Below are 24170 nucleotides of genomic sequence, written 5' to 3' on the forward strand. Positions count from 1 at the left end.
GCGCGGCTTAAATTTATTTTCCTGTCCCAGAAAACCGGCAAATATATTTTTTAAAAATCTAGAATCCAAATCTATCAAAACATTTCCGGAATTCCATAATTTTCATTTTTGTTTTTTTGTGCCTGTCGAAACCTGTGAAAATTGGAATTCGACACTGGCTGAACGGCGGAAACTCGGGATTAAGAAGATTCCGCTTAGATTACATAGATTATTCCGTGGATTTTACTATTGTATTAAACGGAATAAGCTTCTCAAACTGGGATCCAAAACGACGAGCACAAGTTTTCTTGTAAGTTACATTTAATAGTTTAGTATTAGAATTAAGGCAAATTTACCGAACTTGCCGTGCTATTTTTCGGTACCGTACCTCGATTATTTCCAATTTAAAGAAAGACTGTAAAAAATTAACCCGCAAGATGTCCGCCGCTCCAACTTTTCGACAGCAAAAATGTGAAAAAAAGTAATGTATATAGTTTGTCAGCCAAAGGGTTTGCAAAACTTATTAGATTTTGAGCTATGTTTGTTTAAAAATAAATTTTGAAAAGTCATTTTAAAAAACTAGAAACACAAATATTTTTGCCGAAAATTGTAAAAGGGATTAACTCATTTTTAGAAAAGTGAAAACATTGTTTTTTCAGAACGGAATACATATTGGGTGTTGCACAATTAGATTGTTCAAGCGGATTTGATATTGAGAGAAGTGACGGAAAACTTGCGACAATTATGCAAGATGGAAAGTATCTAGAGTTTGTTGTCTGGCACGAACGATTCCCAAAGATTATCAACTGAGTGTTTTATGTGATTTTTAAAGTGAATGAAAATTTTGTTTTTAAGTACCTAAAATAGAAAATAAAATTCAGAAGTACCACAAAATTAATTCTCCCTAATAATGCTACTCTACTTTCCTTGTTCCATTTTATTACATGTACTGTGTATTTTTGTGGCTTGTTAAAAATTTAATGTGTTCTTTATTCATGCTGCTTTTTTTTGTTTTTGTTGGTTTCTTTTTAATCTAAAGCAGAATTTTTCATTGCTCTTGTTGTGTTTCAAAAAATTTCCTGAATAAAAAATATTAAATTTATTTATTAATGTCAAATCTTAAAAATATAATTATATTGTTGAGGAGTGATAAACAATTAATTCCCGCATTTCTCATGAGATTCTCTACAGTTCAAGTATTGGCTTCAAAGTTTTAAAATTCTAATGTTAGAGTTAAATACATGCTCCATTTTTGACTAAAATATTGTCGATTGCAATTGATTTTGGCTCCATGGCATCGTTATAGAATAGCACGAAAATCTTAAATTTTGAAGTTAATTCCTCAAAGATAGCGCTTCAACTCTACCTTTTCTGTGCTCTGAACTTTAATCCTTGCTGAAATTCTATTCCAAGAACGCGGGGCAATCGTTTGAGTCTGACATTTTCGAAGATTTTGAACACAAATTCGAACGTCAATCTCATGAGATGGAAATACGTCAATCGACATTTGAATCGGACCGATCAGGGATGCTTTGTAGAGAAGACCCGAGTAGGATTTCGGCTCAAGGCGGGAAATTCCATAGCGATTTTCTGGAAAATATGGATTCGCAGAAAATGTGTTTTTTTGAAAGCCACGTGGAAAAAGCGCTCCATTGCCAATTGGAAACGCTCCGCCCCCAAGCCATGGGTCTAACAAAAAACGGGTTTTCAGATTTTCTAAATTCTTTGCGAATTTCATTTTATCGAGATTGGCATACTACTCATTAGTAGAAAAATTGGCGAAAACTTATTGAAAATTTTGAATTTACAGTTAACGAGACATGCAAACATAAGAAAAAAAAACAACTCAATTTTTTGGACTTCTTTCGGATCTAAACTCTGAAAAAGTTCTCTAAACTTTTTGAATTTTTTCCCAACTTCACTATTTTTCACGAACGTGTAATATCAAATATCTTACCATCACTTTTTTTCATCGCCACACTGATATTATTGAAATGCCTGCTCAACATCCTTAAATCAGCCCATCCACATTTCGTGTCCTTCTCAAAGTTGCAATTTGTTTCCTCGCATTTTATCTTTGGCTTGTTCAAAACTATTAGCTTAGCTGTTTCGGCTTCATGCTTCTCCTCATTCTCAATGTCCATCATGAACTTTTTCGTTGTAAGTGGTGCTTCTGTGACCACTGTTGTTGTTGGAGACGGGAAATTTGTCTGAAAATTTATTTGTTATTTATTGTTTGAATATTTGAATATATGTAATATACCATCGAAGTAACATCATCTGCCAACACTCGATTCATTTCAACTTCTCTGAATACGGTAGTTGGTTGCTCAATTACACCTCCATCGATTTTCTTGACCGGAGATCTTCTGACGTGGCAGATGCACTTTTTGATTAGAGGGTTCTCACGTTGGCGGAGGCATCGAGCAGATGATCTGGAACAAATAAAAGTTCAAATTTTGGAAATTTTAGAGTCTAGAAAAAAAAGGCCAACTTGCCGATTGATCAATAAAAATAGAGAAATGGGTCGTCAAATAACTCCCAAATTATTAACTGATAGTTTTACAAAACGACTCACTCTGAAGCATCGAGAGCTCGACATTTTTGCCTGCAGTACGCGAGACCTGGTCGTCCCACACACATCCTGGCTGTTGATGAGTGAACCACTGAGTGATGAGGTTTGTGCTCACATTCACCTGAAAAATTGCTTTTTTAATACAGATAACGGTTTGTTGGAAAAATGTAAATTGTGTCTGGAAATTATTCTAAACTTTATAAACTTTATAGTATCTAAAATTTAGGAAATTCAAAAATATTTCATAGAAAGCTAAGAAATTTGTGTTCTTCTAACAGACATACAGAATTTTGAATAAATATTTTTTATTTCTGTGGAATGTTGCAAAACGTTTTTTTTTCTCAAAAAATACGCACCATCTTGACACATTCTATGCTGAACCATTCGCGGATCTCCTTTGTTCGGATTTATCAGGCTTATTGGAAGGCCCCCGGATCGCAATGGTGCCGTGCTTGTATTTGTCTGAAAATTTCGGTGTACATAAGTTGTTATTCTGCCTGCTTGAAACGTACCGAGTGAATAGTCTGCGAGAGATTTTTCACTTTTTTCTGGCACGGTTGATAATTGATGGTGAGATCGTCAAGTAGAATCATCTCACCAGCAGTGACATTAGAAAATCGGAGCATTATCTGAAATATAACACACATAACCTCAGTACTAACTTTGCTCTACAAACCTGAAAATAATTGGTTTCTGGAATGATTTCGTTGATGAGATGTCCGTTTGACGCGTGAACTGGTGCACACATTGTTGTGTCTTTTTCCCTGAAAATTTATATTTTACTCAAAGTCTGAGCACAAATTTATATTTTCGGCAATCGGCAATTTTGGCAATTGCCGGTTTTGTGAATTTTCGCAAATTGGAAATTTCGGAAATTGCCGAAAATTCGGTCAAAATGCCTCTCTGTCGCTCGTTATTTTGTAGAGACCCCCCAGTACTTGAAAAGGTAAAAAAAAATTCATTTGGAATTTTAAAAGTGAGCTTGAGCACCTCCAGATTCTTCCCAAGAAAAGTTTCTCAGTGGGACCACTCACTTGAAGCACAACTCCACAATTACAGTCGGTGGCCTCCAAACCCTCGCCGTCAAATTCACGGAAGTCGTCGAACAAATCCCATCACAAGTTGAAATAGTCGCCCACGTGGCGCCCTGTTGACTGGTACCTGCCACAAATTCACCATCTGTAATCATCAAACTTTCATTAACGATCCCCAACCCTCTTGAACTAGCCTGGTGATTCTCGAGGGCGCGCTTGCCCATTCGGCCGCCCAGAATACCATTCAAATTCCCGCGAGAATTGCCATGTTCCACACGCGGACGCGTCTCGACACGAAAGTGAAGGTGGCTAAAATAATACGTAGGTAATGGGTTGAAAGGAAACCCTAATTACAGTCGGCGATTCACAGTTCGGAAGTCTTTGCGGAATGGGTTGCAAATTCGAATGCTGCTGAACAACTAGTGTATGGTACGGATGTACTGCAAACTGTGGGTTTGCACACGCAATTGGGGACAAATGACATGTACAGACAAATGAACGGATCCCGAAAAAGGAGAGAAGTTGACCTGAAATTTTAGTTGTTCAATAGTTTTAGGCAGTATGTATTGTAGAGTTTCACCTGTTTGCCGGGTCCTACAGCCGCTTCCTATTCTCATTGGATACAGCTGACCACATCTTGTATCACATTCAGTATCATAACCTTCTCGTTGAGGACATATATCTTCTTCGATGTCTGAAAATGTTGACATTCTAGTACATTACTAATTCTCTCGTCATTCCAACATAGGTTGCTAGTCTAAATCCAAATAAAATTGATTGAGTTTTCATAAAGTCGAAGAAACAGACAAATTGAAAGACACATTTCAAAAATAAGGACTTTAAAAGCTCAAAACCCACTAAAAATCAGATAATTTGTTTGCTCCTATAGTGCTAAATGTGTCAATTGGCACAGTAAAACATTCCAATATATTATTTCAATTTTTTTATTTACGGTCAAATTTGATTGTTTGCACCTATCAAAATTTTAAGAGCTCCAAGGTTGTTCGTGTTTTAATATTCTAGGGGCTCGAATCTGCAGCAATGCTCGGATTTATTCGAAAGGAACACTTTTTGAAAAATCTTGAAATGAGAAATTTGAAAAATCTGAAACTTTTTGTAGTCTTTTATTACGATATTTGAGCATGACATATACTGAGAACCAGGGATGCGCGGCAATCGAGTTTTCGGAAATTGCCGGAATAGCCGATTGCCGGAAATTTTGAAAACCGGCAATTGCCGAAATTGCCGATTTCCGAAAATTCACAAAACCGGCAATTGCCGGAAATGCCGATTTCCAAAAATTCACAAAACCGGCAATTGCCGAAATTGCCGATTTTCAAAAATTCACGAAACCGGCAATCGCCAAAATTTCCGAGTGCGTGGCAATTGCCGTTCGGCAATCGAATTTTCGGCAATTTCGACAATTGGCGAATTGCCGACTTCCGCGCATTCCTGCTAAGAACCCTCTCTAAAATTGTTTCAAATTTACTGTAGTTGAGAGATTTGATGAGGCGCTCTCCAAATGAAAAAATTTAATAAAATATTTCTTAATTTTCGGTTAAATTTTAACAAAAAATATATGCTTAACAAGGATATTCCCAAAACCTTTTTTGGATAAGAAATACATATAGTGGAACTTGATGTTTAATTACTAATTACTACAAAGACAGTTCCACTATTACAAGTTCTGTATAGCTTCTCGATTATTCTCGTAATTCCATCCCATGGTCATTCATCAATCATTCGAAAATTAGCGGGCAATCGTATGCTATTATGCGTCTTTTCTGGCTAACCGTCGCCGACCGATTGTCTCGAGAAAAGAGAGATAACAACATAAATTATGAATTATGCATTATGCCATAGTGTTGAAAAGGCGCGAGAAAAAAAAACGGGAATTCTTTCAAATATGTTGCAATCATTCGGTTGTTTTCTCGGATACAAGTTTTGAATTGCTAGGGGAAATAGAGAGGGAAGAGGACATTCTTCCGTGTTTTCAACCGAAAACCGATAATCCTAGATTAGCATGCATTTTTAAGAGGAACTGTCAGTGAATTGAGAGGGAAATCGACTCATGCTGTGAAGCTACCGTTCTGTATTTTTAATTTGATTTGAGAAGAAAGTGACAAAATGCAAATGATCCGAGAAGCAGGTTTTTTTACATGAGTTAAAGGATTTTCAACTGCAAATTTTGAGGATCTTTTTTGAGGAGTAAATTATTGAGGAAAATCAATGCATTTTAGGCTTGAAATTTGATTATACCATTTTAAAAAATGTGCCTTGTGGCTTCTAGAAGTCGACGACCAACTTTCGAAAAATTTTGCCATGTTTTCCAATTTATTCTAGTTATAGGTTTCAATAAAATAAAATAAGTTACAATGGATAAATTCCAGAACTGCTAAAATATAATTGGGCATTCAAAACTGTCCAACATTTTCCAGTTAATTTCAAACAGAGTTCAGAAAATCACCACAAAACAGTTGATGCAAAAACTCACAAACCAAGATATGGGCATATTGCACCCCAATATTTAACTTCTACAGGACAAAAAAATGTTGTTCACATTTTAATATTGTTTCAAGCTTCCATAAAATCGCAGTTAGCCCCATAAAAAATTTGATCAAACACCCAAAGAAGGAACAGGAAATTGTAATAGCCGAGACAAACGACAGTTTTCCCTCTTTGCCAATAACTTTTTCACCTCAAACTTATAGCTTTTCTGACCCATATTCTCGGCTTTTTCATCACAGAGGTTCAAATACCACCCTTCCTCCCTCAAACCACATCAAGTTCATAATAAAAACGGCGGCCAGCGGAAGGAGGGGGTAAGTCAAACCGAACAGTCAGAATAACCACACAAAATTAGCGAAAAGAGAAAGTGATCTCCGACTGCTTCCGATCTCTCTTTTTGTTATGTACTTGTTATAATAAACCGTTTCTTTTTAGTTTGAAACATTTGCTACTTCAAAAAAATGTTTGCACAGTAAAATTCTGGTCGTTTTAAGGATTTAGCAATGGTTCGAAGATCTTTATGAAATATGGAATAAATATTGACCAGATACAAGTCTGTGGGCTAAATTTGGAAGCAAGCTTCTTGCAACTGTATGTACTTTGAATGTGAAGATCTCAAGAACTGGAAGCTTAAATTGCAATTTAAAAACTTTATGTTGGGGTTGTCATAGGGGGCGAGGATCTGAAGGGTTGTATGAGATGCGCCCCCGAGACCCTCGGCCGAGGGGATTTTCGGCTTACAAGATCTAAACCTAGTATTTCCAAATTTCAGGCTTCTCAAAATACATTTAACATTTTGAAATTATTATCTCCTATTAGTGCTTACGATTTAAATTTCAAGCATCTCAACGAATGGCAAAAACTCTATTTTTAGGCCAGTTTTTCAGGTCAGCGGGGCCTCACACCTCTCTCATCCGCCAAAAACTGGCTCAAATATCAATGTGTCTTAACACTGGGTACATTGCGAATTTGAGGCAGTTTTTGAGCAACTTTAAAAAAATTTTGACGGAAAGTAATATTATTTTCAGAAAGCCAAAATATTTCTAAATTCCTATATAAATTTCAAACAAAAATGGATACAACGATGATAAAAAGAGGATTTTGTAAATCTACCTAACTAAATAGGAATTTCATGTTCTAGATAAAACCATGGGCAGGTTGATAAACGTTTTAACTATTTTACTAGTTGATATTTCTTTTTCAAATCTCAAAATTTCCTAGAATTCTCACCTCTCAGACAAACTTGCAATGGTTGAGGTTGTTGCGGTTGACTACTGACCAGCTTTGGCAGTAAAAATATAAAAAGTGTCCAAAGTCTCATAGTATGTATAAACCTGTAAAACAAAAAAGTTCGTGAATTACTACTGCTAACAATAAGATAACCATGGAAAATTGGGTGAAAAGATGGTGAAAAGAAGCCTCGAGATGCCTCCCCATAGGCTCCGCCTATTTTTCGCCGATGACCTCGATGAAGAAGCATAGACACGAAGAGAAGAGAAAACAAGACATCGGAGAGGAGGAGGAGGAAAGACGTCCGAAAATATGAGGGAAAGTGAAAAAGCCCTCCTCCAGCAAAAAAGTGCACGGATTGACGGAAAATATCACGCCGGCAGGTGAAAGGGGAACGGTGAAATGACCATTGCACTAATCGGACCGGCTTATCGGATTTGAAGGGTTCGAGAGTGATGAAGAAGTTATGAAAAACTATAAGGAAAAGTGAAAAGCGTTCTTTTTTAAAAAGTGAGGAATAAGCAGGAGGAGGATACGGATCAGGTGGGAAAGGAATTTCGGAGAAGAATAGTGTTTCCAAAAATTAGGGTTAAGCTTCTAGGTTAGCTGGGGAAGGAATTCTGGAAAGTGCCCTAGAAAAATATTCAGACGAGGCACCACATGGTGTGGATTTTTTAACGAAAATTCAAAAAAACATGTTCTTTCTGAAATTGCCGTAAAATTAAAAATTATTTTAAAAATTCAAAAGTTGTGAAATTTTTTGAATTCAAATAACCTGGATTTTTCGACAGCTTCAGGGCATCGTAACTTGTCTCAACCAGCTCCGAATGATTTTTTGGAGTGATTAACAGTAGTCATACCCTATCAAGTTTATGTTATAACAAAGTCTGATGTATTCTTTGGGAACCTCCCCTTGTTAGAGAACACGAGCTTTTTTAAAGATTGCTCACTTTTCTGAAAAACTGTGCATAGAAAGTTTTTGAAATTACACTAGAAATGTAGAAAAATATCTCAATGACCAACTCGTAAAGTTTGAGAAAAAGTTACCGACCTGTTCTTCAGCTAGAGCGGTTTCAATGGATCTGACTTTCTATTTTCTACTGTGTTTCGTAAACTTTGGCATGTTTCTCGAAAAATGGCTTGGTAAGGGGATCCAAAACCATATATAGAATTATGTGAAACCGATTTTGATGGGACTGGCCGAACTTTATCTATGTATTTGAGGCCATTTAGCATTAACAGATTTTGCACAACATAGGCCCCCACACCCATTGAAGTTCCACAGGGTGGAATGTTTATTTAGACAGAGGTAATCTGGTGGATGCTAAAACACTTTTTTAAATAAAATGTTTATGATGTAAAAAATAAATTTGAAAAAATCCGAAAAAAGGAACAAAGACAGATCTCTAAAAAAAACCTTGTCACATCATACTGACCCATTTTCATTTTCAACCGCATCTCGTAAGGAATGAGAACAAGCAAAATCGGTCGTCTGCCACGGCTCGTTTCTTTTTGCGTCATCCAACAACTATTTTCTCAAGGATTTCGATTTTCTTTGACATTATTTTGTCGGCCAAAAGTAACAACAAAACAAAAAAAAAAAGAAATTCAAATAGCATTTTATACGATGTCTGTAAGCTCTGTAAGTCTGTAAGAGAGTTCTATGGATTGTACTCAATCTTGATATTCTTGCGACGCTTCGAGTCCGAATGCTGGAACATACTCATCGAGAACGCCTTCTCCTTATTGGAATCCGGCAGCAAAACGTAGTCGAAAGCGATACGATCCTTGTTGTACTCAAAATCATTCCAATCAAACTTTTGCACCGACACAGCAATGATTCGTCCTTCTCCGAGTTCCAAGATTCCAAATGCGGGGTAAGCCATGACACGGGGCACCGAGTTTCCCTTGATTGCGTAGGCAATGCGGTGACGGCTGTTGTTGGAAACTCTCATGTGATATGTCAGATTTTCAAAGTCGAATGGAGCATTGAACACAATCTTATCCATCGGGCGGAACAGAACATCATTCAAATTGTGGCCAGGGCTAATAGCTGCAAAAATTATTATTAACTGGTTGAAAGGATCCGCGGTAGGTGTGCCTGCCTTCTTACTCGCCTTCCTTGCCGGCCGTAACATAGTGCTTCGGCAGTAGTCACATGGTCTTGAAGGCAGGCAGGCAGGCTAGCATTTCCCTAATATCATACCTGAATTGAAACCATCAAATTCCGACTTCAAATTGTGGAAGGATGAAGATTGCATTGGGTGTGGTCCGGTTTTGAAACGTTGAGATCCTCCAGCAAGATCCGTGCAACTCTTTGATGGAGATGGAAGCTTCGACGGTGGAGCAGGATCAGATGGTTCGACTGGTGCAGGAGCTGGATCCTGAACCGGAGCTGGTGGTGGGGCAATCTGTTCCACAGGAGCTGGCACTGGTTCCGGAGCTTTCTCAACAGGGACTGGCATTGGAGCTGGTGGTGGCGGTGGTGCTGCTTGCTCAACTGGCTTTGGTGGTTCTTGTGGTGGTGGTCTTGGCGGTGGTGGAGCCGAGATGGCAGTTCTAGTTGATGCGGCGGTTCTTGGTGCGGATCTTTGGCTCATCTCTGACACGTTTTCATTGCTCTTCTGAAAAATCTTATTTAGTGAAAGAGATTATTCGGATTTTCCACGAGCGAAACTTCTCAGCCACCGTACTACCGTATTCTGATAAGGTAGCTGAAAAGCTTTGCTGGTGATTGGACCCAACAACACTCGTACCTGCTTCTTGAGTTGCTCTCGAATGAATTCATTAATCTTCTGATGCATGACGTATGGTGGCAGGTACAGCAGTGCAAAAAGTGCCAACTTAATCACATAATAGCATGGAATTTTCTCCAAGCTACGATCCAGACACGTCACTGCGCCAAACAACGAGAAGTAAACGAAGAGTGACTCGTCCGTTGGTTTTTCGATCGGAAAGACGAAGATGAGCAATGCTGGGATCGCAACGAGTAGAGCGTTGGCGAAGAAGTGCGCCTGAAATAATATATGAAATTGTAAGCGAACACGGCCACGAAACAAATGTCAAGGTAAGCCCCTTAACAAATCCCGTTCCTCCTGAAAATTAAAACTTCCTTACCTGATCACTGAACGCGAGAATTGCGAAAAGAGCTCCGGCGAGCACTTTGACAACAAGCTCCGCATCCATTCCAGACACATCGACGATTTGTCCGATGCCACGTGCAGTGAAGTGTTTCTTGTTGTGCACTCTTTCACGAATCCATTCCAGCGTTTCACAACAATTTTTGTCGCTTGAAGTTTCCGACATTCCAATTGATCGATAAGATTTTGACGAATCCGAGTAGGGAATAAATCGATTTTTGACAAAAGTGATTGTGGTTAGATTGATTGAATGATAAGAGAATTCAACGTGAATTTCGTGCCACGGAATGTTATTTGGATTCAAAGTTTCTTTTTGGATTTTCACGTTTTTTATAAAATTAACTATAGTAATAAAAACATAATTAACGTGAAGCTCAACAATACTGTATAATTTGTATCGATTTTGCAGTTTGTTAATTTGTACAAGTTTTGACCCTAAATTAGGATTCGAATCAAAACTTCTTATCCATCATGCCATCATAATCTCTATTTGCTCCTCGTTCTAAATGTCTCATTCCTTCTCTTTCACCAATAAAAGAGCATCTCGCGCATCAGTGGCAATGGAAGCGGGGGGCCTTCGAACAATAATCTGTCCGTGTAATACAAAAAATACACATACACAATTCGATACAAACATAGATACCTCCTTTATCGAATGAAGAAAAAAAAAGAGTAAGCAGAAGCTTCTTCATTCAGATAATTACATCAAAAATGATGACCTCCCAGTATGTGTCACTCATTCACTTTGTGGAAAATCCTTTTAGTTCCAATTTATTTTTATACGAAAATGCTGCTTTTCGGTAAACGATTTTAAGTTTTTTGTTTGAAAAACTTTCTTTAAAATTTTTTTTAGAGCTTTAAAAACTGAAATTGTTATACTATTCAGAAGCGTTTAAATGCAAATTTGACAATTTTTGAGCTGAAAATATGGTACCCGGTCTCAACCCGACAAGTTTTTGTAGAATTCAAATAGGTGTGCGCTTTTAAAGAGTACCGTACTTTCAATTTTTTAGGTTGTTCTTGATTTTTCCTTGATTTTTCATAGTTTTTGCCAATTTCCAAAAAAAAAATTTACTAGTTTTCTACAATCAAATACTTTTTATTGAAAACATTGTTTAAAAATCAATGAACTTCCAAAAAAGTGGCAAAAACTGAGAGTTTTCCAATTTTCAAAAAATCATAAAAAATTAAAAAAAACAATTTTTTCGCTATGCTATTTTTTATTGTGGTACCATAGGCAAAACTGAAAACTGAACTGAACCCCACAAAATTCATAAAAATACTGAAAATTTGTGTTTTTCCGTCCGAAAAAAAACCGTGCTTCAAAAAAAAAACTGTACCTGAATCAGTTTTATATATTCAAAACTTCCCAAAAGTTGTCTGAAAACGGGTAGTTTTTTTTTTAAAATTATGTATATCTCATTTCAAAACATGTCCTGATTTAGTTTTTCCCAATGTTTTACGACCAAGTGTTGTTTGATCTACTTAAATCGCGGGATATGACAATTTTTAAGTTTTGTGACGTCATGCTGGCTAACAATGAAACACGTGTGACACACAGTTCAAAACCTAATTTCCAGCAATTTTTTTGGTGAATTGCAGTTTGACCTCCAGAAACCACCATTTTTTGAAAAAAGCTCCTCTGGTCAACCCCAAAAGACCTCCTCCACCTGTACAGTTCAACAAAATCTCAGGTTACCATTTCGCTGCCCCAATTGAAAAGAATCCTGCACTTCTTGGCGCGCTGCTCCGCGAGCATCTTCTTCTTTTCAAACAGTGCATTCGCCTCCCTTTCGAAAACGAATCTTTCTCTCTTCACTCTCCTTAGCTTGTTCACAGACACACAAGTACATATGTACACAACAATAAATACACCGAGTGGTGGTGAGGATGATTGGGAGAGTTGCGCTTTTTCCAACACAACCATCCTCCCACTCCAAATTGTATTGTTTCAATTTTCACCTAACCCCCTTGCCAAAAAAAAAAACGAACCGAAACCTATCAATTTCAGAGCATCTAGAAACATCGAGTGGCAACTCCAGCGATGGCGTCGCAAGTTGGAGCCATTAACTCGGTGAATGCACTCATTTCGAGGGTATTCGTTCAGCCGAAAGGTGATTTGGTAAGTTTATTGTGCTTTTTTCCGAGAGAGGGAAAAAACTGTGAGCCTTCTTGTACACACAATTTTTGATCAGGACCGACTGAGTTTAGTATGGAACCTGGAGCCTGAACTGTGAAGTAATGATTGGAATTGACAACACGTTTTGCTCCTTTTAGGGTCGGCTGAGTTTTTCAGGCTCATATTTTTATTCTTAGGAACTCAGTCTTACTTTTCAGGCAAAAATGTTGGGGCGTATTTTTTAGGTTGGGAATCCATAATCTGTTGAGCTTTTAGTGTAAATTCTGAGTTTTAAATATGATATGATTTTTTAAAGCTCTCCATTTAATATTACCAATAGTATTGTATTGTATTGTATTTATTACGATTCAAATCGTGATCAAAAATAAATAGTGAATAGACATGAATAAGTTAAGGCCCAAACATCATAGAGTAGTAGCCTTTTTTTCTCAGAGTTTTAGCTCCGTTTTTGATAATTCTTGGGTACTGTAGCTTTAACAGTACGCAAACACCGAAAGCCTAACGATAACTTGCACATATCTTGCAATTACGGCCTAAAATTGGGACCCAAGAACCAACTTATGAATATCTATTGTAAAATTTTATATTTCAATGCAACTTTTCAGGATTACTGTACCTATAAAAAATAAGACATTTTTGTAGAAATTTTTAGTTAGTATTGATGGCCAGGGCCGGGGTACTGTAGGATTACTGTAGGTTTAGAGTTAAAAATTGAAAATTTTCATTTCTTGAGTACGGTAGCCTAAACAGTACCGAAACACCAAACGGTTATTGAAATCAAAAATGCTGAAAAAAATAAATTCTGGAACCTCAGTGACGTCACACCTTTCCAAAATTCCACTTTTCCTGAAGAACAAAATTAAGATATTTCTCGAATTTTTAACTTGAATTTTCAGGCCGACCGTCTCAACTCGAGGGTCACAGTTGTGATTCTTGCCGTGTCATCTGCACTTTTATTATCATCTCATTTCATTGGAGATCCGATCACCTGTTGGACACCAGCACAGTTTAATGCTCAATGGTGAGACCTCCTGGGACTTCATACCTCTAAAAATCTTTTCTCCATTCAGGGTCAACTTTGTGAACCAGTACTGTTTTGTGCATGGTACGTATTTTGTTCCACTCGACCAGCAACTAGCCTTTGAAGAGGAAGAACGGTGGGGGAGCCCTGAATGAACATCAATTATTGATTTATTGACTTTCAGAACAAAAGTTTCAATTCAGTATTATCAGTGGGTGCCGTACGTATTTGCACTTCAAGCCTTTTTGTTCTACATTCCAAGATTTATATGGAAAGCAATGATTGCCTACAGCGGTGAGCTTTTTGTTTGACAAAAATCTGTTTAAAAACCGAAAAACTCCAAAGCCATGCGAGCTTCCTCCGACCAAATTTTTTTGGCCTAAAAAATGTTCAAAATAAACTAAATTATAGGCTACGACTTGGCTGCTGCCGTAAAGTATGTCGACCGTTTCTGGTCCGAAAACCGTGACAAAGACGACAAATTCAAAACTCGGCTAGCAGCTTTCGAAGGACGTCCATCTGTATACATTTGGGATGGAATCCGTTTGGCACGAAAGAAGCGAAGCCGAAACATGGCACTTTTCTATACCCTGTCAACTGTATGGCAGGCAGTGAATGCTTGGATTCAATTTTATATTCTCACTCAACTTCTCGACTCATCGATTTACACCCTTTGGGGGCCATCGATTCTTGGTGATTTGCTTCAAGGAAATGATTGGCAGACTACTGGACATTTTCCAAGAATTGTTCATTGTGATTTTAATAGAAGACGGCCGGCTAGTGTACAGGTGAGAGGACTAGAAAAGATCGAAAAAATCTGAAAAAGTCGCGGTGAGATCCAAGAACTATTTTTACTTACACACCCTATACATCTGCAATTGTCAACTTTCTGTCGCTGACTGTTAAATCTCTCAAAAAATTGACAAGTTTTGCCTGCCTTATCACAATACTGTTATGTGGCCGACACTTAACGGGTCTGATGCCTTCTTTGTGTGCATCTATGTATAAAATCCGTGGCGTGAAAATTCTAACCAATTGAAAATATTTCCAGCTGGACACAGTTCTCTGCGTTCTCACTCTCAACATCTACTACGAGAAGCTCTTCATCTTCCTCTGGTTCTGGTTGGTCTTCGTCGCAGTTGTATCAACTGTCAACTGCTTCAAATGGATCTATTACCTGTGTAATAAGACAAAGGTTGAAAAGATAAAAACAGTCAATACGAATAATTGAAATTCAGGCCCAGAAAACAATAAAAAATTACCTATCAACTGCTCCAATAAAGTCAACAATCAGTGATGATCAGTTCTTCAGTGCACTTGGAGAAGATGGGCTTTTCATTATGGATCAAATGGCTCTTAATTTAGGAGATATTCCAGCTAGGTGGGGTTATGTAAAACTTAAAAATATAGGATAAAAATTAACAAATAACTAGAAAAGTATATCCATTTTAGGCAAAAATAACATTAACCACCAAAAAACTAGGTGCGAAACCGTAAAAGAGTCACGTTTTGGGCGAAGCAGGTACAGGGTATTTTGGTTGAAAAATCCAATTAAAGTGCTTTCATTAAAAAGAAAAAAAACTACTTTATACTGGAACTTGAAACTTGAAAACAATTCTCAAAAAATAAATTCAAAAAAGCGAGGGGTTCGAAAGTCGCCCGCTTCACGCCTCGTCCGTTTGGAATTTAAATTTTTCAGTTATTTAACAATTTCGATGCGAAATATCTGCCAAGATTTTATCGAATCCGAAGACTACATCGACGAAGAACGGACCCCATTTGTCAAATCGATTAAGCATACTTGAACACCTTCTTTTTTACCTCAGTTCTTCTTGTTCGACACAACGAATCCCATAAGACAATGAAACAAAAGAAACCTCCTCCCCCGATGATTGCTCCATGAATAGACAAACGACAAAAAATACTTGAAATTGTGCCTTTCGAACCTTCGCTTTTTGTTCTTCTTAAATAAAGTTTTGTTTTTTTTGGCAATTTTTGGGTGTTGAACTTTGAAATGAGGTCTATGGATTTTGTGATCTTACGATCGGGAAATCGAGAAAAAGAAAAAATGAAAAGCCATAGTATGGATGGCATACTTTGTGCCTACTTGCCTGCGTGTATTAATTTTACAGTAGGCACGCGTGTAGGCACGATGCAGGCATAGGTCACCTTGAAGGCAAGTAGAAAATTTTTTTTTGATTAATCTATCTTGGTAGTATAAAAATGCAGATAAAACCTTTTTAGTAGGGGTTTTCAAAACAAAAAACAACAAAAAATTTAGTTGGTGGAGTCATGTTTGCACTATTGAAAAAAAAACGAATATTTTGTACAGTTCTTGCACATTTTAAAATGGACAACTCAAATTGAGAATTTGAGACAAATGAAGTAAACTTTGAATTTTTCAGTTAAAAACTACTGTTTTATAAACGAAAACAGCTATATATCAGAGAAGAATGAATCAATTTTTATGAGAAAAAAACTTTTCCAAAACTTTCGCGTTCTGAAATATGTTGATAATTGGAGTGCTCATCTTTAGTTCCGAAGTTGTGCAGGTCTTAAAATGAGGTACATTCGTAGCAGGGGTGTGCGGCAAATTTGCCGATTTAGCTGTTTGCCGCACACATCAAAAATTTTACAATACAATTTTGACCAAAACTATTGATTTTTTCCCCAAAAGTTTAGTAAATGACACAAAATTGAGTTATTTTGATGTTTAAGCAGACACACCGCACGGAACTTATTCAGATACCAGATGTGTGTTAAGAATTCAGTAGTTTTGGTGCTCCAAAAAACAGCAAAAAATATTAAATTTTTCGGATTTTGTTAAGCACGCCAAATTTGCTGTGCTCGGCAAAAATTGGAATCAACTGAAACCCCCTGGAAAACCAAAATGTTGCCCTGAAACTATAATTTCCCGTCATTTTCAAGTTTTATCTCCCCCTACCAGATCCAACCCACGTCAGTACAGACGTCGTTCTCTTGACATTCTGATGACTTCCTTCCTATTCTTGTCTTCCACAACCGCTTCTTCAATTTTTGAATGGTTCTCCAGCACACAACCAAACAAACCACGAAAAAGTGAAAGAAAATTCATTTTGACACGAGCTTCTGCTTTTACTTGTCAAACCGGCGGGGCTTTTGGGATTTCACGTCATCATAAATCCTGACACTACCCAATGTGTTACGCGGAGGCGTTTAAATGAAAAAAACAAGTGTGAAACGGGCCAATTCCCCGTGGAAAATGATCGCAACGGTTCTTGGTGCCAAGAACTTTTTCTTTTATTTTGGAAAACTTTGAAATTTGCAAAAAGAGCATAGTAGTTTGCATTTCTCTACGCGAAATTGCAAACCTGGTAGAGCGAGCAAAGAAGCCGGTACGAGAAGCTCCCGGAAAGCCTCAAGTGCCCAAAAATTCAATTGACTTTTCAAGACCAAAAATATAAATCGGCTTCCTTTTATGTAATCTATCACCACGATGTTTCTTTTTGATATTAAACCTTTTCTTATTTTCATTTTTCCCATTTTAAAGCCGCAAACAATTTTTTCCTGCAAATCAGCAAATTACCGAAATTGAAATTTCCGGCAAATCGGCAAATCGGCAAATTGTGGGTTTGCACTTTTTTTTGGAAATTTCCGAATTTTAATTTTAATCATCAAAATTATACGCATCGTATGAATGTTCCTACATTTATTTTGAAAAGTAACCAAATACTAGAAAAATATCTATTATAGAAAAACGGAAAAAGTTTCAAATAGACACATTTGAAAGCGTTTCGGTCTCAAAAAAAGTCGCCAAAAAATTTGAGCAAATTGCCGGAAATTAAACATTCTGGTGAACCGGCAAACCGGAAATTTGCCGATTCGTCAAACTTTTCGGCAAAAAAATTTCCCAAACGGTAGTTGCCGCCCACCATATAAACGCCCTCGATGCCCTGTGATTTGGAAATTGCCTCGTGGGAAAATGGAAAAACATAGAAATAAAATTTAAAATTAATCATTTATTTGTGGAGATTAAATATTTAACCGACATATTGTAGGTGACGTGATCAGAGTTTCAGAGTACGTCGATCATAGTTAAAATTATCCAAATACTACAAAAAATCCAATATTCTCAATCGATTTACAAAGAACTACGAACTGAACTGAACGAAAGAACTAAGAAAAATTTGTTTGCATTTTCAGACAAGTAATGTTTCTATCCAAAAATTCTTCGAACTTTACAAATTTTGATTTTCAGATTTAAGCTTCTGCATCAGGGGTATGTGGCAAATTTGCCGAATTTGCCGTTTGCCGATCTCGGTAAATTTTGAGATTTTCTGCACACCCTTGTTGTCATCTTTGAGCAGCTCAAAAAATCATTTTGAATCTTTTCTCAACTTACAGTCTACGATTCATATAATTTTTGCAGACTTCCCAAAGTTTTGCCAGTTGTGAGTAGTGAGATCTTCGAATCTTTGGAAAATTGGAAAATAACATCAATTCCAATCCGAGTACCGAATACGTACTATTTTCTGTTGCCCTTTTTTCAAAATACGCTCTCAAAAATTTTCCAAGCTGAATTTTGAGTTATGATCACGAAAGCGACTTCCTCAATGATAGAGTACACGTTATTTATATGTTGGAATTGAATATTTGTGCTTTGAAATTTTCTTCGAATTTTTCTAAAAATTTAAAATTCTTATCCTACTACTACTACATTCTACTAGTACACCCCCACTTTTCCATCTTTTTTCATTACTCAAAACCCAATTTAATAACTCAAAAAGTAGTTGATGACTCCTCTCGTCATTTGTTTTTAATCCCACCACTTACGCATTGCCCGCGAGCACTTTTTGGTGTACACTTTCTCAAGATTAAGGGTTGCTCTGAAAAACATGACTTTTCAGTCACCAACGGACTACTTTTTGGACAAAAATATTAGAAGAGACTTGGAAAGATCAGTTAGTGGAACATATTTGTGTACGTAAACAGATCACTTGAAAATAGGGTTTAGGTCATCAGAAATCATGGATTTTTGAATAATTTATTATTTGAGTTTCAGAAAATTTTAAAAATCTGAATGTTTTCTGATCATTGGAGTTGTTAAATGGCATTTTTTTAAATCGATATTTCTGTAATTTGTCAACAAATGTGGAAAACGGCTCGCCTTGCTACCCGGTGATAAAACATGAAAAAGACAATTTTTCACTTCTCGGAGCTACAAAAATTGAAGAAAAGTCTTTCACCACTCCCCATCGCCCGGAAAACGCCTCCAGTATATTTCTTTACTTAGGGTCTCAATATACTATTTCAAACCTGATACTTCTGCGAATTAATCTGAAATAATAGTGATTCGTAATAAAAAATATTTGTGTTTTTTAATCGTTTCAGGTTTTTGGCTAGACGTTGGCCCATGAACACCTCAATCTCTCCATTGTTCGTGACTCAAATACTTCTTATAATACCTATATTTTTCCCCGAAAAAGTTGAATAGTTGGACGTATTATTTTCCCGAAATTGCAAACACAAATCCTCTGGCGTAGCTTCTAGGAAAAATCACTGATCTAAAACAATTCCAGAAATCATTTAAAAAAATTAAACCCTTTACATGTATATTGGTCGCAAAACTTCCGAGTTCGATTACACCGCGGTTTTAAACATATTCTGTCTTCGTGAATAATTAGATATTCAGGTGTGAAATAGAGAGAAACGGCTCGGGAAAAAATATCAAACATAGGAAAAACTGTCACTAGGTGAAATCTATACAATGTGACCGCCAAAATTCTATTGCTATTGTCGTTAAATGACTGCTGAAATTTTGTTTAACACTAAACTCCTAAACCCACAATCGGTCCCAGACACATAACAAAATCCACAAAAAATGAGAGAATTTATAAAAAATAAATTCGGAAGGTATGTGTGTGTGTGTGTTTCATATTTTCATTCTCGTTTTCATATCGTGAATTATTCAAGAAAAGGAATCGGGTAATGACGGAATATGTGCTTTTATCCTTTTTTGAACGACTTTTGCTCTTTCTAAGCTTTATGTTTTGTTCAAATAATCCATCTTATAGTAATCTTTTTCAAAAAAGCTAATTTAGATTTTTAACGATACTTGAGATAAAGATGTTCTGGTTTAAATGACACCAAAACACCCACACATGTATCAAGTATTGTTTTTCCCAAGTATTCAGAAAGAAGTCATCCTTAAAGTGTGTAAAACTTTAAAGTTTGCTGATCATTAAATTCCCGCGCGAAGGAATATTGTTAGGTATGAAACACGAAAGGGGATATTCAAAAAATAATAATTATCTAGAAATACAATTTTTCCTAAAATGTTCAAATAATTACAGGCATCACTGAAAGATTGAATCTATTTTTATTTGAGCACAAAACTGAGAACCCAATGCAACGATAGACACAAAAATTTGGAAAAAAAAGTGTGTGCCTTTAAGGAGTACAGTAATTTCTTTTGCAGTAAAAAAACTTTTTTTTAGACATTTCGCAATGCAATTTTCTAGTTCACCATGCTTTAATTAGGTTTCCAGACAAAAATGTATAAATGGAAACTACTGTACACCTTACATTTAAAGGCTCAAACTCTATTTCGCTTACCAATGAGCGATGCGTAAGGGGCGTTGTCTCTGTCGCTGATTGGTCGACGCTTTCTGTTCTGCGCGGGAGTTCAGATTTTTCGATTTTTTTTTCTCAAATTTTCAGTTTTTTTCAGTGAAAAGCAAACAACTCAATCTTTATGTTTTGTTGAGATAATCCTTTATAATAGCAATTCCTTTTGAAATAAAAAAATGATAAAAATTTCCTGATTCAAATGGCACCAACGCACACACATGTAACACATTTTATTGCACATATCAACATGAAAACTTGATTTTTTTTTGATTTTCACAAATTCTCAGGTTACCATAAAAGTTGAAGAGGGGTAAGGGGATGGGAGAGAAGAATGAATGAACGGTATGAGGGCCAGAAATCTAGATGGGAACAATCGAGAAGAAAACGTAGTGAGCAGCTGTGTGTGAGAGAGAGAGAGAGATCAAAAATAGATCCAAGATGTTTCCAGAATAATCAACAAGACATATCTATCTACTTTCTTCCAAATCGAACAAATGATGGCTTTCTCTTGTCCATACGCATTTCCTCGTCATCAATTACCAGCGGGTATCCTGAACGTTTTCCGAAACGGACGAACGACGGCTTCCGCTTTTCCATTCGGACTTGCTCCTGCAAATTAGAAAATTCTTGAATTGTTTAGATAAATACAAGAAGTTATAGGTTTGGTGGCAGAATTAATATTTTCTCATTATCAGTTGTGGGGAATTCCGCAATTTTTAGACGAGACGTTTTTATTTATTTTTGAAAGTCACGAGATGACCATTTTTAGTTTTTCTTACGATTTTTCAAAAATTATAATTTTAAAACTTCCTTTAACTGAAAAAGCAAATAATATATAACATTTTCAACGGCATTTCTGATCTAGAAACGTTAAAAAATGTAAAGTAAGGCTCTCGAAAATAGTGTGTAAAAAATAATGTTTTAAAGGCGCATACACTTTTCGTAGCCTCCATTAAAACATTTTCTGTCGCGTTGAGGCCGTTACCATATTCTTATTAAATTAAATCATAATTTTTCTAATTCTATAACATGAACTTTATAATTATTCAGTGCTTCTAGTCACAATTTAACATTTCAGAGAAGCGTGTATTTTTGGAATTTATCAATTTTTGAGGAGCTCCTTTTCTTATTTTATTCTTAGATGTTTTTCTCCCCAATTCCGAAAATGTGCAAAAAGTTATTCAGTCGAAAATTTTCCTCAAAATGTGTTTTTTAGAAGATAAATTTCATTATTGAAACTTCAATATATCCCGCTAAAATTTAAAAAAAACGAAACGCCGACCAATCAGCGACGTGCAAAAGGCGTGACCAAGGTCGCTGATTGGTCGGCGCATTTATTGAGCGCTAATTTGAATTTTTTGTAAGTAAAATGGAATTGGCCATAGTTTTAGAATAGGACATTACATTTGAGTTTGTCTTTAATTTTCAAAAAATTATTTCAAGAATATAGAATATATTAATGTCAATGCGACCGTGGCCGCCAATATCTCAAGGTCCCAGTATGACGTCATCATTCTCACCTGATTAATACCGATTGCGTGCTGAGTGGCGAGTTGTGCAATTTGATCACAGTACTTTCGATTCGATTCCTTTCCACAGAACTCGGCGAGTGCATCCAAATCTGGCTCCTGAAAAATAGAGCTCAAGTATGTATGTAATTTAACATATTCCCACGTATAATCAACGCCGCAAATCTACACCCGCCGCACCAATAAAAACTAATGAGATTTTTGTCGTCGAGCAGTAGCAGGAGCAACCCGTGAGCCCTGCGATCTCCCAATAGGGTATGTCTAGGTTTTCTTACGGATTTTTGTTTTGTTTATTCAATCAATTTTAAACTTCTCGTGACTTTGAATGATGTCATCATCACTTTAATCAACTTTTTGTACGAAAAAGAGATAGAAGAATCTTAAAATTTGATTTTGAACGGTAGACTGAGCACAAGAGCATCACTCTGAAGCATCGAAAGCAGCAAAATAAAAGGAGAAGGGTGACGACGAAGAATGTAATCCTTGTGCTCATTAGTGGCTCACTTTAACATTTTCAAAGTATTACATAAAACGGATGTTGCTACTGGATGAAAATAGGTGTTGAAACTATAAGGAAGTTATAGAATATGTAAACTTTAAGTTGGTTAATGTAAAGGCGCGGATATCCACGTAGGTCAAAAAACTTCGAAAAAATTCGGATAGCCTGGTGGCATTTTCTGAACAAATCTCAAATTTCTAAGTTCGGCCGACAACTGCCCGGTTCCGCGCCGCACTATTTTTAACCTCTTAAAACACGCATGCTTTATAATTTGGCGCGAAACCCGGTAGCTGTCGGACCATGCTCATCACACCTAAATTCTGCGATAGGGGTAATAACTTTTAAAAATGGTAAAAATGGGCTTCCAAAAATTAATCATCGCGACAAATTATTAGGAAAGTGGATGACGAGACGAAGCCCTAGAATTTCGAATTTCGTTTTTTTTTCAGCTATTTCGTTCCAGACTCAACGTTTCTTTGAAGAGAAATAAACTAATCTTGTGTTTGAAAACAAATATTCTATTCGGGCTATTAAAAAAATAAAATTCACAGAATTCAGCTTAAATTGAGGTATGTCTTTTGCCCCAAAAATGTTAGCCATTTTTAAAATTTTAATGACCATGTTGGTCCAAATTAGGCTTACTTATTAGACTTTCTATGTTAGAAATACTGTTTTTTCAATGTAAGCCTAAAAATGCAAACCATTTCCACGGGGGCAGGTATATTACACAAGCACCTTCCAAAATTTAGGTAATTAACAGACATGCAGGCACGCCTACATTTGAAAAATAGGCAGGATTCGCCTACTGTTAAAAATTCAAAGATACACTTGAAAGTCACTTTGAAATTTATTTACGAAAACACATTTTATAGGTGGCGCCTTTTCTATTATTTTGCACACGATTGGCTTCATTTCGAGCCTGGTGGCACAGGGGGGAGGGGCACAAATAATATTTTGTTCGTTTTTCGAAAAAGTTGAACCTTCCGCTTCAAGAAATTCAGCACACAAATTTTAGAAGCGGAAAGAAATATGATCTTAGATTATTTATATTTTTCCGATCTTAACTCACCTCATAGGCATTTGCCATTGCTGCAATACAGGCGACAAGGAATAGTGCATAAAATTGATTCATTTTTTTCTTCTTTGAAACAAAAAATGTTTCACCCTTCTTCAGACGATGCTGCTGGGTTTTTCTCTGGAAACGAGACCAGAAAAAGAAGTGAGCCTTGATGGGGGCGGAGTCCTGAGAGAGAATGGAGAGCACACGTATGGGCGGAGTCTGAGCACACACATACACACACATTTAAGAATGACGTGTGAGCACTTTGAAGACTCGAAGTGATAATGATGGGTTCGGTAGGTTGGGGGCACTTTACTATGTAGATTTATTTGAAAATCAGGAAGTATTCAGGGAAATATGGTGGTACTGTAGGAAGTATTTAGGATCTACTTTATATTGAGATTTTGAAAAAATCGTAGTTCAAATTGTAGGAGGAATAGGAAAGAAAAATGGAATTTACCGGTATAAAAAAAACTTTTTAAAAATCCAAAAAATAACATAATTCTTCAATTATTTTAAAAATCAGATTTAAATAATCCTCTAAATAGTCATAATCTTTTTGGACAATACACCTTTATGGGTTTTGTTATTGAAAACATTTTAAAGATTGGTCGTCACAAAGCCGTCTTTCAAGTCCTTTTTAACTGGCCGCCTCGCGCCTAACCGTCTTATATTTTTTAGGTGCTAAATATGTCGCGGAAAATTTTTCATGATTTGATAAATGGAAAAATCGGAAAGATATTTGGAAAATGTACAGTGAAATTATAATTTTTATGGAAAACAGGAGAAAAAACTCGAAACCGAAATAAAGAAAAATTGATTAACGCAAATTTTTCCATGTGCCGA

At 36.4% G+C, this 24170-nt stretch overlaps 4 protein-coding genes, 2 non-coding genes and 1 pseudogene across 7 annotated transcripts; 3 read left to right on the plus strand and 4 right to left on the minus strand.

Annotated features, from left to right (window-relative positions):
• The first annotated feature begins 155 nt into the window (after positions 1–155).
• T23F6.7 lies at positions 156–789 on the plus strand (annotated as a pseudogene). Its single transcript has 2 exons — positions 156–289; positions 639–789. Coding segments are annotated over exons 1-2 (285 nt in total).
• A 276-nt stretch (positions 790–1065) lies between these two features.
• Positions 1066–7432, minus strand: T23F6.5 (MAM domain-containing protein). Its single transcript, NM_070032.5, has 13 exons — positions 7327–7432; positions 4169–4282; positions 3943–4115; positions 3783–3897; positions 3589–3733; positions 3231–3318; positions 3067–3183; positions 2911–3016; positions 2558–2675; positions 2243–2414; positions 1937–2189; positions 1346–1569; positions 1066–1299 (listed from the first exon to the last, which is right to left on the minus strand). The coding sequence occupies exons 1-13, from the start codon at positions 7415–7417 to the stop codon at positions 1213–1215; spliced, it is 1803 nt and encodes a 600-aa protein (NP_502433.3). The 5' UTR covers positions 7418–7432; the 3' UTR covers positions 1066–1212.
• On the plus strand, positions 6206–6226 carry 21ur-15145. The gene has a single exon (NR_056846.1).
• mir-265 lies at positions 6337–6422 on the minus strand. Its single transcript, NR_002389.2, has one exon. It is a non-coding gene; the product is annotated as a pre-microRNA mir-265 (primary transcript).
• A 1498-nt stretch (positions 7433–8930) lies between the features above and the next one.
• On the minus strand, positions 8931–10707 carry C36H8.1 (Major sperm protein). The gene is made up of 4 exons (NM_070033.2): positions 10444–10707; positions 10083–10340; positions 9533–9950; positions 8931–9379 (listed from the first exon to the last, which is right to left on the minus strand). Exons 1-4 carry the CDS (start codon positions 10630–10632, stop codon positions 8988–8990), a joined length of 1257 nt encoding a protein of 418 aa, NP_502434.1. The 5' UTR covers positions 10633–10707; the 3' UTR covers positions 8931–8987.
• Positions 10708–12477: 1770 nt separating this feature from the next.
• On the plus strand, positions 12478–15615 carry inx-6 (Innexin-6). Its single transcript, NM_070034.5, has 8 exons — positions 12478–12588; positions 13503–13627; positions 13677–13763; positions 13812–13921; positions 14039–14415; positions 14679–14822; positions 14866–15008; positions 15327–15615. The coding sequence occupies exons 1-8, from the start codon at positions 12511–12513 to the stop codon at positions 15430–15432; spliced, it is 1170 nt and encodes a 389-aa protein (NP_502435.1). The 5' UTR covers positions 12478–12510; the 3' UTR covers positions 15433–15615.
• A 4836-nt stretch (positions 15616–20451) lies between these two features.
• Positions 20452–23464, minus strand: flp-9 (KPSFVRF-amide 2). Its single transcript, NM_070035.8, has 3 exons — positions 23334–23464; positions 21757–21864; positions 20452–20845 (listed from the first exon to the last, which is right to left on the minus strand). The coding sequence occupies exons 1-3, from the start codon at positions 23394–23396 to the stop codon at positions 20708–20710; spliced, it is 309 nt and encodes a 102-aa protein (NP_502436.2). The 5' UTR covers positions 23397–23464; the 3' UTR covers positions 20452–20707.
• Between the last annotated feature and the right edge of the window lie 706 nt (positions 23465–24170).

The sequence above is a fragment of the Caenorhabditis elegans genome, chromosome IV (genome assembly GCF_000002985.6).
Source record: "Caenorhabditis elegans chromosome IV".
Taxonomy (NCBI): domain Eukaryota; kingdom Metazoa; phylum Nematoda; class Chromadorea; order Rhabditida; family Rhabditidae; genus Caenorhabditis; species Caenorhabditis elegans.

Bases quoted from the DNA above. Each gene is read 5' to 3' on its own strand.
- flp-9 (NM_070035.8), bottom strand. From the start codon at position 23,396: ATGAATCAATTTTATGCACTATTCCTTGTCGCCTGTATTGCAGCAATG. The intron at 21,865-23,333 runs GTGAGTTAAGAT...TCTATTTTTCAG, and splicing joins CAATGGCAAATGCCTATGAG to GAGCCAGATTTGGATGCACT. The intron at 20,846-21,756 runs GTGAGAATGATG...TCTAATTTGCAG, and splicing joins ACGCAATCGGTATTAATCAG to GAGCAAGTCCGAATGGAAAA.
- inx-6 (NM_070034.5), top strand. From the start codon at position 12,511: ATGGCGTCGCAAGTTGGAGCCATTAACTCGGTGAATGCACTCATTTCG. The intron at 12,589-13,502 runs GTAAGTTTATTG...TTGAATTTTCAG, and splicing joins TTCAGCCGAAAGGTGATTTG to GCCGACCGTCTCAACTCGAG. The intron at 14,823-14,865 runs GTTGAAAAGATA...ATTGAAATTCAG, and splicing joins ACCTGTGTAATAAGACAAAG to GCCCAGAAAACAATAAAAAA.
- T23F6.5 (NM_070032.5), bottom strand. From the start codon at position 7,417: ATGAGACTTTGGACACTTTTTATATTTTTACTGCCAAAGCTGGTCAGT. The intron at 4,116-4,168 runs GTGAAACTCTAC...CTAAAATTTCAG, and splicing joins CTGTAGGACCCGGCAAACAG to GTCAACTTCTCTCCTTTTTC. The intron at 2,415-2,557 runs GTGAGTCGTTTT...TATTTGTTCCAG, and splicing joins CGAGCTCTCGATGCTTCAGA to ATCATCTGCTCGATGCCTCC.
- C36H8.1 (NM_070033.2), bottom strand. From the start codon at position 10,632: ATGTCGGAAACTTCAAGCGACAAAAATTGTTGTGAAACGCTGGAATGG. The intron at 9,951-10,082 runs GTACGAGTGTTG...AAGATTTTTCAG, and splicing joins GAGAGCAACTCAAGAAGCAG to AAGAGCAATGAAAACGTGTC. The intron at 9,380-9,532 runs GTATGATATTAG...TAATTTTTGCAG, and splicing joins ATTTGATGGTTTCAATTCAG to CTATTAGCCCTGGCCACAAT.